We start from the raw sequence: 13,251 nt of genomic DNA, 5'->3' as shown, positions 1-13,251 counted from the left end.
TCCAGGCTTAGGCTGTTCTCTGGTGCAGCTGCATGGTGGCTGCCCGATGCACCATGCAGAACCCCTCCTTGGGCACAGAGCACTCAACTGGGCTCCCAGGGTGCTGGCTGCTCAGAGATGCCTGATCAGAGAATTGCTGGTGGCCAACCTGAAAAATGTCCCAGCAGGAAGGCCCAGGAACACACCCTGGGGGAGCCAGGGACAGAGATCTGTGACACAATGGTCATGTCCTTGCTTTGCTCCTCCTCCTGGCCCATGGCACTGCCCCAGGCTGTTTCTCATAAATGCAACCCACACCAGCCCTCCTCCCCCGCCCCAGTGTCGGAACCGTCTGAGCCTCTGCTCTCAGGCACTGAGGGTCTGTTATGGTCACTGACATTTGGTCTTTGCCCACAGGCTAGAGGAGCTGTCTTTCCATGCTTCTGAGAGCAGGTGACAGGGAGGTGACTTGGGGGTTGTGCCAGCCTGGGCTCCCACCAGTGTGTGGTCTAGGCTGGCCTTGATCTTGTGATCCTCCTGCCTCAGCTTCCTGAATGCTAGGATTACAGGGGTGTACCCCCATACTCAGTCTAAATCTTAATTTGTACAGATGGGAAAAGTGAGGCCCCAAGGCTGGGCGTAATAGCTGAGGTATTGCTGAGGTAGGGAGATCCCTGTGAATTCAAGGTCGGTTTGGGCTATATAGTGAGGACTTGTTTTAAAAATGTGTGTCATTCTGGGTTGGGGATTTAGCTCAATGGCATGAGTTTGATCCCTGGTACCAAAAAAAAAAAAAAAAAAAAATGTCTACTATTCCATTGAAGATGTTCAGGGACGCCCCGGGGTGAAGTGTGCAAGGACCAGGGAACCCACACCCCAGGGTGTGTGCCAGAGGAGCAGGGGAAGTGGAGCCCAGCCCTGGGGTCACAGCCCCAGGGACTGTGCTTCCTCTCATGACTCAGGGACTGTGCTAAAGGTCCCACAGCCCTGAGCGCAGTCAGTGTATTTCCTCTCCGTCTCGGGGTTTCTGGGGTGGGGTGGACATCTAGAAGGCAGCAGTGGGTGCCTGCCTGTGGGTTCACTTCCTGCAAGATGGCCCGAAAGGCTTACTTCCTCTCTGCACTCTCCCTCCTGGCAAAGGAGAGCACTCAAATCGCCAGCAACACCTCTGCTGGGAGGGATACGCCAGGCATAGGGGCGCCCTGCCATGGGTGCATCCCCTAGGGCTCCCAGCAGTAGAACCTCAGGGGTGAGGCATGTGTGTTACTGCTGAAGCTGCCCTGTGTGCAGCCACAGACAACAGTTTCTGAGTACATGGTCCTCAGCGTGGCTCCGGCTGAGCTTCGTAGCTGGTACTTCCTCTCTTCTTTTGATCTTTATTAATAATGTAATAATCTCATAGCCAGAGTTATTGCTCATCAATTGGGAAAATATTTCTGGGACGCTCAAACACAGAAGCGCAGGACTCCAGAGACACACCTGGTCTTCCACCAACACCACTGAGCTGACCTCTGGGCCACCCCTTTGTCCACCCCAGGGGTTCTGCAGTACCCACGGCTCTGGAGCCAGCAAAAGTGGGTCACTTCTTTGTTTCTTAGGTCAACAGTGCTTGAAATTTACTTTAAGAACCAGGAGATGAGCAGGCACAGCAGTACAGACCTAGCAGTCTGCAAGGATGAGGGGGGACAATTACCATCTGGAGCCCAGCCAAGCAAGATCCAGTCCCAGAAATTTACTGAAAGTGCTCAGTGTGAAGGCCTTGGGCTCTGAGCTCAGTTCCACACCAGACCAAAGCAAAGGAGCTGAAAACCGAAGCCAGGAGACCAACTGGGGCCAGGTGCCTGGCTCACAGGCAGGTGGTCAGGATATCTGCAGAGGACCCTGAGTCGTCATGGGAGGCCCTCTGAATGGTGGAACTGCTGCCGAGGCTCCTGCAGACTCACACAGGCTAGGCCTTGCACTGCACTGCGGCTGTGTCATCCCTCACTGCCTTTTCCAGGGGTTGTCACCCTGCTTTCCAGAAGACTCAGCTGGGTCACCCTGAGTTTGAGTTGCCTGGGGTCACAATGGTGGCCAAGTGGCTATATAAATACAAACACAGGAGTGAGGGTAAGGGATCAGCCCAGGGTGCGTGACATTGGAGCCCAGTCCTGAAGGAGGAGGAGGCTGTGGGGTGCAAGGCAGGCGCACCTGGTGGGGAGACGGTACACGCAGAGGCCTGAAGATAGCAGGCCTCCTGTCTATGACCGCCCTAGACCTGCTGCAGACAGGAGCCCACTGATGCCAGGCTGGTCTCCTCCCTGTGGGCCTAGAATGCAGAGGGCCCCCAGGCTGTCACCAGCTGTCCCCACTCTGTGCCTCAGAGTCATGTGGCCATTGGCACAGCAGCCCTGAGTATCTCCAGGATTCACTAGGAAGCAGAGTGAGCTGGGGCTGAGGCCTCTAGGTGGGCCCAGGAGACCAGAGGGCTGGGCGGTGTCGGGCAGAAGCGGAGGTGAGGAAGAAGTGCAAGGGACAGGGCAGGGACGCAGCAGCTCTCACGCTGGACCTGCACTTCCTCCTCCTCCCCTTCCTGCCTGGGCTTGGGTCACACAGATGGACTAGCAAGGGGAAATTCTTGAGTATAAAGTCCAGCAGGTGGAAGGACCAGGCTGGGACTCCTGTGTTCCTCACTGGAACAGAACGTATGGCTCAAGCTACCATGGGTGTCGGGATCTGGGGGAGCCTGGTGCTACTGGTGAGTCCTCCCCTGCCCCGGGGCATCTGGGCCCCAGGGAGTGGGGGCTGGGGCTTAGACTCCACTGTCAGAGGATGAGGGATGGGGCTCCCTGACCGACCCGGAGGGAGGAGGGGTTGGTTATGCCCTGGAGATGACAAGGGTATCTTAGTTTGAGAAGACTAGAGAGTCCATACCCAGACTTAGCACAATGACACAGTAGGACGGGAACAGTCCTTCAGACAAGACATAGACCCATTATTAGTGCCTTCTCCCCTGGAGGAAGTCTGGTCCCAGCCTCCTCCCTCAGACCAGGGATCCAGGCTTAGTATCCTGGTCTAGGCCCAGGGTCCTCCCTCAGATTTAGGGTCCAAACCTCCTCCCTCAGGCCCAGGGTCCTGACTTCCTCCCTCAGATGGGGGGCCATGGCCTCCTCCCTCAGACCAGGGATCCAGGCTTAGTATCCTCCCTTATACCCATGGGTCCAGGCCCAGGGTCCTCCCTCAGACACGGGGTTCAGGCTTCCTCCCTTACACCTAGGGGTCCAGGCCTGGCCCTTCTTTCTGATCCTGATATCAGGATCCAGCCTCCAGTTTCATTTTCCTTCTATCTACTGATTTTTATGACTTCCCTACCCCCAGCAATGCAAGCCTGTAGTTTTAAAAATTTGAAACCATTTATCTAGGCCTTATCAGTAGAGACAATGTCAGCTTCAGTGTCCCTGAAACCCCACCCCTACCCTACTTAACCTTGTTCCTTGCTGGAAGAACGCGGATACAGGGGTGACCTTTATCACGGCTCAGCCCTGAGCTACTCTAGCCCAGGGTGGCTGTCAGGCAGGGTTAGCAATGTCCTGGGCAGCACCACCAGTCTCTAACAACTTGCCTGGTTCTTTCCAGGGTCTGTGCAGCTGGACAGTGGGCAGGGCAGCTGGTGAGTGACCCCTAGGACTGTGGGCCTCACACCCTGGAACCTCTAGCTTCTCCATGAAGGCCTCTCCATCCAGGACAGGGGAGTGGGGCAGGGTACACTTGGCGTGGTGACCAGGGAGGGCTGGGAGGGAGAAGAATGGTGAGTGCTGATGATGGGGACCCTCATCCCAACCCCCAAGGAGCAAGGAGCCTGCCAGTGGATGCTCAGAACAGCAGCTCCATCAGCCTGCCCTGGGAGTGGCTTGTGGACTCTGACTCCCAGAACCTCACCTACTTGATCCAGTGGACTGGAGACGGCAACTCAAGTGAGACCCTGAGGACCACAGACACCAATGTCACTGTGGAGGGACTGCGTCCTGGGACTTCACATGTGTTTTCTGTAGGAGGGGGGGAAGACAGAGTCAACAGAGAGACTGTCAGTGCTACTACAGGTGAGGGCAGCCAGTATTTTAGGAGAGTGTGATTTAATTTCTATGCAGGTACGAATTTCTTTTGGTTTCTTTTGCCATTGACTTCCAATTTCTTGCACTATGGTATGATAATATGCACAGAATAATTTCAACTCCTTTGATTAAGCATGTTCTATGAGCTAGTATGAGCTAGTCTATTTTGAAAAACATCCTATTTGCAGGTGAGAATACTTACCCTGTTGCTGAGGGTGGAACACTGTGTAGACATCTACATTGCCCATTTATTCAAAAATTGAGTTTAGTTCTAATATTTCATTGTTGATTTTGTGTCACTTGATCTGTCTGTTTGTGACTGCAGGGTATTGAAATCCCCAATACAACTGGATTAGTGCTTTTTTGATTTTTCATGTCCTTTAATATTGGTTTTATTTAGTTGAGTGCACTGGCATTTGCTGCATATGTATTTCTGATTGCCCTCTCTCCCTTTTGGATTGTTCCCTTTCCCAGCTGTAGTAACTTTCTTTGTCTCTTTTAATCTTGGCTTGAAATCCACTTTGTCTGCAAATAGAGAAGCTACCTTGCCTTTTCAGGTTCCTGTCACATGGAGGGTTGTTCTCCATCCTTAGACTTTCAGTCTGTGAATTTCCTTAGAGTTCAGTGTGTTTCTTGTATGCAGCATGTTGCTGAATCTTGCTTCTGGATGCATTCTGCCAGTCTGTTTCTTTTGATTGGTGAATTGAGGCCATTCACCTGGATGATTATAACTGACGTGTATTGATTTATGCTTGTCTTGCGATTTTCCTGTTTGTGGCTGCCTTGCCTCTCCCACCTCCTATAAAATTGTTTGCCTGGCTTGGTGAATTCCTTCTCTTGGGGATGCTTGGAGCTGTACTCCTAGTTAACCCTTTCTAGCATGTCCTTCAGAACATTTTGCATTGCTGGTTTGGTGCTCATAAATTTCTTCAGGTGGTCTTTGTCATAGAAGGTGTCTTATTTCTCCATCAATTTTGAAACAGTTTTATAGGGCACATCAGTGTGGGTTGGAGGCTGTTTTCTTTTTTTTTTTTTTTTTTTTGGTGCCAGGGATCAAACTCATGACCTCGCGCTTGCCAGGCAGGCACTTAACGGAAGCTGTTTTTTTTTTTTTTTTTTTTTTTTTGTCTTTTTGAGACAGGGTCTCCCTGTGCAGTTCAGGCTGGCCTTGAGCTCACTTTGTAGTTCAGGCTGGTCTCAAACTCACAACGATCCTCCTGCCTCAGCCTCCCGAGTGCTGGGATTACAGGCATAAGCCACCAAGCCCGGCTTGGGGCTCGGAGGCTGTTTTCTTGTAGGACTTGAAATACTTGACTCTAAAATCTCCTTGACTTGAGAGTTTGTGTGAAGAAGTCAGCTGTGATTCTAATGGGCTTTTCTTTATAGATGACTGATTGATTGATTTCCTCTGGTAGCTTTGAGTATTCTGTTCTTGTGTTGAATTTCTGGAATCTTGATCATGATGTGCCTTGTTACACATTTTTTTTTAATCATGGGTAATTTGAGTGATATATGCCTCACTTATTTGGGTGTCAAATTCTTTTTTCCCTGCTAGGGAAGTTTTCTGCTATTCAGCCTGTGAACAGATTTTTGTATCATCCATAATACCTCCTGCTTTTTCATTGACTCCAATCAATTCTTTTCTTTTTTCTTTTTTGTTGCTAGGAATTGAACTCATGACCTCATGCTTGCCAGATGGTTGCTTCTGCCACTGAGCTGTATCTCCGTCTTCCCAATCAATTCTTTGCATTACCTAGCAGCTGCTGGACTGATTTCACATAGTCCTTTGCAATTCTTAAGAGGTTTTTTTCATGATCATTAAATGAAGCGTGTCTTTTGTATGTGAGATTCTGTCCTCACATTGGCCCATTCAGCTACAGATACTTTTGGTGTATAAGTTTTTAGTCTTTTGGATATATGATCAAACTCATTTTAGGGATTGTGTTTGTTTCCTATGTGGCACAGTCATGATATCCATCATTTTCTTAAATTCCATGTTTTGTCTATATCTGCTCTGGAGTTACTAAGTATGCTTTTTACTCCGGTCACCATCTCTGTAGTTATGTGGGAAATTATTTCTGAATTGACTTTTCCTAGAGCTTCACTCATTTGCTTTGTTTTATGAGTTCAGAGAGGCCAGGTGGGTGAAAGCTTTCAGTTGTCCCACCTCTTTGTCCCCTGGGTTTGTCTTTGGTGCACTGGATGACTGGGGTTGCATTTTCTGTAAGCATTTTTCTCACTTTCTGTTTTGTTCTTTTTAATTTTTTTATTTTTTGGTGCCAGGGATCAAACTCATGACCTCGTACTTGCCAGGCAGGCACTTAAGCCACTGAGCTAAATCCCCGAGAGATAACAGCCCCACTGTTTTGTTTTTTTAAGAGTCACAAAATGTATTGGGGAGGAAGAATTAGAATAGGAGGAGTTCCTGAGAGAGGAGGAGGAGGGGTCCTGAATAGATTTTCTTATTTTTTGAATTCTTAGGTTGATGTTTTTCAATTGCATATAGTGTGTAGTTTTATTGGTAGTATTTAGAATCCTTAGAAAATGACTATTTCTCAGAATCATCTTCCATATATAGCTCTTTTTTGGATTTTGGAGTCTGTTGCAGGATTCTACCCACTCCCTTTATTTGGGACGAGAAATTTCTGCCTGTTTGGCCCAAGCCCTGGTTCTTTGTTGGTGGACCAGGATATTTTGTATGGCTCCTAAGCAATCTCAGTCTTGGTATAACATCAAGAATAGTTGGTTGGTGGGGCTGGGGATTTAGCTCAGCGGCATAAGCACCTGTTTCGTAAGCAGGCGGTCGTGAGTTCGATCCCCGGTACCGGAAAAAAGCAAAAAGCAAAAAAAAAAAAAAAAAAAAAAAAAAAAAAAGAATAGTTGGTTGGAACAGTTAAGTCACCTTGGCTGAAGTGGTACAATTAACAGTAAACATAGCTTCAAATAAGCATAGAAAATTGCAAACTATGGTAAACACTAAGGTGCCACCTTTAACTTTTAAGAGTCGGATTTGTGGTTTTATAAAAAGATATAAAACAAACCAGAAAATGGTATGCAAGAAATAACCCCTCATTATGTAAATTTTACTATCAGAGGAGAAAAGTTAAAATGTGCTAGGGGAAAAAGCAGAGAAACTGAAGAGAAAGAGATTAGAATCAAGGCTAGAGGGCAAAGGGGGGGGACCATGCAAACTTTGGGGAACTTGAGTACAAGATAGGAGGGAAAGATAACAGGAAGAAATAAGAGAAAGTACAGAACAGAGCAACAACTGTAAAAAGACTAAAGAGCACATTCACACTCATATACAAAGGTGAGCAAACAATTAAGAGAAAAATTAAACAGTAAGAAAAGAGAGATTTAAAAAAGTTCACCTAAGGGATTTTCTGCTATCATGGGTAGATAATGTGTGGAGACACAGTCCAGAACTGGGTTGCAGGCACAGTAAGCCTGCAATAGATTTATGGTGAGCCAGTGGAAAATCTCAGCAAGCCTGCACCTTGACATTCCCTGATGTTTAGGCTGGTTTGTGGCCTCGAACCTGGGACCAGAGAGCTACAGCCTGCAGAAATCAGAGACACTCTAAGAGGTTGAATTGAGGGACTGGGGATTTAGCTCAGTGGCATAAGTACCTGCCTTGCAAGTGTGTGGTTCTGAGTTCAATCCCCGGTACAGATAAAAAAAGAAAGACAAAAAAAAAAAAAAAAAAAAAAAAAAGGTTGAATTGAGTTGGAGCTGATAAATTGGAGGCAGGACTTGTTCTGAGTTCCAAGCTAAGCTGGCTGCTGTCCAAGACAGGTCACAGGTAATTACCGTCTCCCGTGGGGCATCCAGTCCCACAGGAGAAGCAGTCACCACCAGTTAGTCCTTCGCCTCTAATGCTTTCTTTCATTGCTGCATGTGGGTGTGGAGGCCTCTGGGGTTCCTGACAGTCCCTGTGTGTCTGCACATTAGTACAGCTCTTTTCACACAATGAGACGCAACACTAGGAGAAAGGGTAGCCCACTACCCGCATCTTCTTTGTTGAAGTTTCTCTGTTGCCTCAAACCATGGTCTTCAAATCTTGCTTCAGATCTTTCCTGGGTCCAGGGGACAACTTCCCTGTTTCATTTCTTCCTGTCATAGGTATCTTCCAGTGTGTGCACAGCGAGACTCAGAGAGGGTCTTTGTCTGCTGCCTACCACTGTGTCCTTTTCCCCTAAATCTAGCTGAAACCTGGCAGCCAGTACTTTAAGGTTCTCAGTTCCATGGTACTGGAGATTCACTGATGAATCTTCATACCAATCCTTACATCTTGATTGTTTTTGTTTGCTTGTTTTAAGGAAATTTTTTGCTCAATTTCCCCAGCACAAATTGAATTGAGATCCTCCTTTCCCAGCCTCCTAGATTCTGGGGTTGGGGATACAACAGGACACTTGGCTGTTGGGCTCTCCTTTTGTATGGATTGGTACTGAGTGCTTGAGAACAGACAGGAGAAAGTGGCAAGTATGGTGATTCAATAGAAATACACAAAAAACACACACAGAAATTTCAGCTTTCTGTGAGCCACACAAAAATGTGGAAAACGAAAATGAGCCAAAGTGAATCACCACAGCATGTATGATGGAGTGTGACAATGTGAAGCAGTTCCGTTTCAACCTGTAATTTACATAGAAAGCGAAAGCATGAATGAGGCTTTGTGGTCCTAGCTTGTTTTATATGTTTTATTTTATTTGAAAAAAGATTAAGATAAATGAGGACATCACACAGGTCAGAACAGAATGATTTAAGGAACATAGTGTGTCACCAACAGATAACCTGACGTAACAGTAGCCACCACAGTGTGTGTTTCCTTGAAATGTTTCAATATACCTTTAAATACTATAGTATCAAACATAATAAGACAGTAGAAAACCCCTCATGAGAATGAAAGTATCACAGGGTATTCATAACCAACTAACAAAAGAGCAACAATGGTTACTGTATTATTTCCTTGTCTATAAAAAATTTTGTTTATACTATCACATATAATAAAATCCAATAAGATACAGCATGGTAAAACCAGGGAAGACAGAAGCACAGAAGCTTGGTAGGATGTCAAAACAAGATGATAGTAAATCAGCACTAGGCGTTATAATGTTTTGTTTTCTTCAGAATAACTGTTGATATCATCACAAACAACAAAATCAAACAACCCAGAATAAAATCATTCCAACTAATAAATGAAAGCATTATAAGGTTTGAAAGGAATGTAATGGGGAATCATGATTACCACATAATTTCATGTATTCTTTGCATTTGTTACCCTAGGGAAACTCTTGTGTATTTTTTCATGTGAGTTTGATTTATGTCACTTATGAGTATTCTGTTAATCTGCGTCCATTTATTTATAAATATCTCAATGTGATCATTCTTTATAGCTGAGTAGTACTCCAGTGTATAAAATTTGTGGTCCCAGCTTTATACTGACTGTGCCACCTCCCGCGTCCTCACTGTGCACCTGGCAGGAGCCTGTCCCTCAGGACAGAGCTCCTGAGTCCCTCGGGCCTGGTGCTGTCCTGTTCTTTGGTGCAGGTCTGAGCTTCTCAAGTCTTCCAAGTCCACGAGTAGAGGGCAGGCAAAGGTGAGGACTGGGAAAATGAACCTGATTTTCCTTCTGTCCCTGTGCTCAGCCCCCAACCCAGTGAGCAGCCTGCGAGTGGAAAGTCAGACCAACAGTTCCATCAGATTGTGCTGGGAGCGGCCCAAGGAGTCAGGCTCCCAGAACCTCACCTACTGTGTGCAGTGGACTGGAGACAGCAACACAATTGAGACCCAGAGGACCACAGACACCTGTGTCACCGTGGAGGAACTGCGTTCTGGGACTTCATATGAGTTTTCTGTGTGGGTGGAAAAAGACCGAGTCAACAGCACCAGGGAGACTCTCAATGCTACTACAGGTGAGGGCAGCAAGGATTTTAGGAGGATGCTATTTAATTTCTGTGCACTTATGAAATTCTTTTCATTTCTTTTGCCATTGCTTTCCAATTTCATCGCACTGTGGTCTGATAATGTATGCACAGGAGAATTTCAATTTCTTTGAATTTGAATAAGCATGTTCTATGTGCTGGTAAGTCGTCTATTTTCTAGAGCATCCTATTTGCAGCTAAGAACAATGCATATTGTAAAGGTTGAGAGGAGATCACTGTGTAGACATCTACGTAGCTCATTTGCTCCAAAGTTGGGTTCTATTCTAATATTTCATTGTTGATTTTCTGTTAGTTTTGTGTGTTTAGGAATGTGGGGTATTGAGGTCCCCCAATACAACTGTATTAGTGCTTAATTGATTTTTCATGTCCTTTAATATTGGTCTCATTTAGCTGAATGCATTGGTGTTTGGTGCATATGTATTTTTGATTGCCCTCTCTCCCTTTTGGATTATTCCGTTTCCCAGCTGTAGTAACCTTCTTTGTCACTTAATCTTGGCTTGAAATCCACTTTGTCTGCAAGTAGAGCAACTACCCTTCTTTTTTCAGGTTCTTGTCACATAGAGGGTTGTTCTCCAGCCTTGACTTTCAGTCTGTGAATTTCCTTAGAGGTCAGTGTGTTTCTTGCATGCAGCATGTTGTTGAATCTTGCTTCTTGATGCATTCTGCCAGTCTGTTTGTTTTGATTGGTGAATTGAGAGCATTCACCTGGATGATTATAAGTGATAGTATGAACTCATCCTTGTCATGTAATTTTCCTGTTTTTTCACTGCCTTGTCTCTCTCAAGTCCTATGTCACTGTTTGCCTCCCTGGTGGATTCATTGTGCTGGGATTGATGGAACTGTCGTCTTTGGTATCTCTTCCTAGAGTGTCCTTCAGAATATTTTAGAGTGCCGGACTGGTGCTCATGAATTTCCTCAGGTGTTCATTCACATAGCAGGGTCTTATTTCTCAATCAGTTCTGAAAGATAGTTTTGTGGAGTACATCACTCTGGGTTGGAGGTTGTTTTCTTGTGGGACTTGAAATGCTTCTCTCCAAGATCTTGACTTGTGTTGAGAAGTCAGCTGTGTTTCTGAATGGCCAATTCTTTATAGATGATTTATTTATTTTCTCTGGTGGGTTTTAGTATTCTGTTCTTGTGATGAATTTCTGGAATCTTAATTATGATGTGCTTGGTTGTAGAATTTTTTGATCATGTTTTATATCCCTTACTTATCTGGGTGTCCGAGTGTTATTTCCCCGTCCGGGAAGTGTTTTGCCTTTCTGTCTGTGAATGGATTTTTGTATCATGCATAGCACCTCCTGCTTTTTCAGTTTCTCCAATCAGTTTTTTTATTCTTTCTTTTTTTCGTTGGTGGGAATTGAACTGATGACCTCAGGTTTGCCGGATGGTTGCTTCTGCCACTGAACTGTATGCCTGGCTTCCCAATCAATTGTTTACATGACCTAGAATCTGCTGGATTGATATCTCATGGTACTGTGCCACATGAAGATTTTCTTATGATCAGTACATGAAGCCTGTCTTTTGTATCTGAGATTCTGTCCTCATGTTGGGATATTCTACTACAGATACTTTCAGTATAAGTTTTACTGTCCTGGATGTAGGCTCAAATTCATTTTATGGATTGTGTTTCTTTCCTATTTGGGGCAGTCCTGATTTGCATCATTTCTAAAAATGTTATGTTTTGTCTGTATCTGCTCTAGAGTTACTCAGCATATTTTTCACCATGGTCACCATCTCTGTAGTTATGTGAGAACTTATTTCTGAGTTGACTTTTTCTAGAACTTCATTCATTTGCTTTGTTTTATGACTTCCGAGAGCCTGGGAGTGGGGGGGGGTTGGATTTCAGGTCGTCCCCCCTCTTTGTCCCCTGGGTTTGTCTTTGGTGCACTGGATGACTGGGATTGCATTTTCTTTACGCATTTTCTCATGTTCTGTTTTCTTCTTTCTTAAGAGTCAGAAAATGTATTGGGGAATTAGAATTGGAATAGGAAGAGCTCCTGAGAGCCAGGAGGAGGGGTCCTGAATGGTTTGTGCCTCATTTTCTTAGTTTTTCAATTGAATTACTAGGTTGAAGTTTTTCAATTGCATATTGGGTACAGTTTTATTGGTTGTATGTAGAACCCTTAGAAAATGACTTTGTCAGGGACATCATCCAGGTGGAGCTGGCTCTTAGATTGTGAGTGTTTCAAGATCCAACACTTCAATTTATTGGGGATAAGAAATTGCTGCCTGCTTGGTCCAGCACTTGGTTCTTTGTTACTGGCCCACAGTGTTTTGTATGGCCCTTAGGCAACCTCAGTCCTGCTTTACACCTGGAAGAACAGTTGGTTGGAACAGTTATGTCACTTTGGCTGAAGTGGTACAATTAGCAGTAACTGTAGCATGAAACAAGCACAGAAAACTGCAAACTGAGGTAATCACTAATGTGCCACCTTTAGCTTTTTTTTTTTTTTTTTTTTTTTTAATTTAAGAGGAAAAAGAGAAAAACACAAAACAAACCAAAGCGGCGTAAGGGTACACGCAATACAGAACTACAAAACAAAACAAAACAAAACAAAAAAACATAACAGTAAGAAATTACCTGCTAGTAGATTACACACTATCTTCTTGAAAATAGTTCCTCAAATCACAGTATCAAAGAACACAAGGTGGACATTCAAACAGGGAGACTGCAAACAGCTGTGTTCAATGTTCCAAAAACATTGATAAAGTCAGCTATTTAACACCCCCAAACACACTTGCTGTTATATCCGTTAGAGCTCTTTTTCTTTTTTTTTTTTCCCTCTCTTTTTTACAACAAAATTTACACATCTTGGATTTTATTACTCCTTAGTGCTTATTACTTTCTTTGGGGGGGGGGAAGAATACAGTCAAATATGGCAAAACAAAGCTGTCAGTCAATACCAAGAATAGACATAGCACATGGTGTAGAACAGAGTACAAGTTTATCAACAATGGTTATCAACGTTGTCCCTTGTTTCCTTAAAAAGAATTGTCTATCTTATTAGATATTATAAAGTTGGACAAAACAGTAGAGAACAAGACCAATAAAACTTAGGCATTGTAAACATTACAGGACTTCCAAAGAAGACAATAGTCAAACCAGAATGGGTATCTTAGTGAATCTTATTGTCTTCAAAGTAGTTGCCTATGTCTTCAAACTTGATACTATCATATAGAATGGAACAGAGTCTAATCAGTCAAAACAAGATCGTGGGAGTACTATAGGACTT

The 13,251-nt window shown here is 44.8% G+C and overlaps 1 protein-coding gene across 3 annotated transcripts in view; it reads left to right on the top strand.

Moving 5' to 3' along the window:
• The first annotated feature begins 2,012 nt into the window (after positions 1–2,012).
• Ptprh (protein tyrosine phosphatase receptor type H) overlaps positions 2,013–13,251 on the top strand; it is a 110,433-nt gene continuing 99,194 nt past the window's right edge. The window contains exons 1-4 of one of the 3 annotated variants that reach the window (XM_063253307.1): positions 2,013–2,716; positions 3,595–3,628; positions 3,807–4,058; positions 9,719–9,985. In XM_063253307.1, the coding sequence (XP_063109377.1) occupies positions 2,666–2,716; positions 3,595–3,628; positions 3,807–4,058; positions 9,719–9,985 (604 nt within the window). In that variant the 5' untranslated portion in view covers positions 2,013–2,665. The remainder of the gene's footprint in view (positions 2,717–3,594; positions 3,629–3,806; positions 4,059–9,718; positions 9,986–13,251) is intronic. The other 2 variants (XM_063253309.1, XM_063253308.1) reach the window with 2 other exon arrangements.

Source organism: Cavia porcellus, unplaced genomic scaffold, assembly GCF_034190915.1.
Source record: "Cavia porcellus strain 051 isolate PalLab524CR breed Dunkin Hartley unplaced genomic scaffold, mCavPor4.1 scaffold_7, whole genome shotgun sequence".
Classification (NCBI taxonomy): domain Eukaryota; kingdom Metazoa; phylum Chordata; class Mammalia; order Rodentia; family Caviidae; genus Cavia; species Cavia porcellus.
The sequence above is the reverse complement of the archived record's forward strand: the minus strand, read 5'-3'. Positions and strand labels throughout refer to the sequence as shown.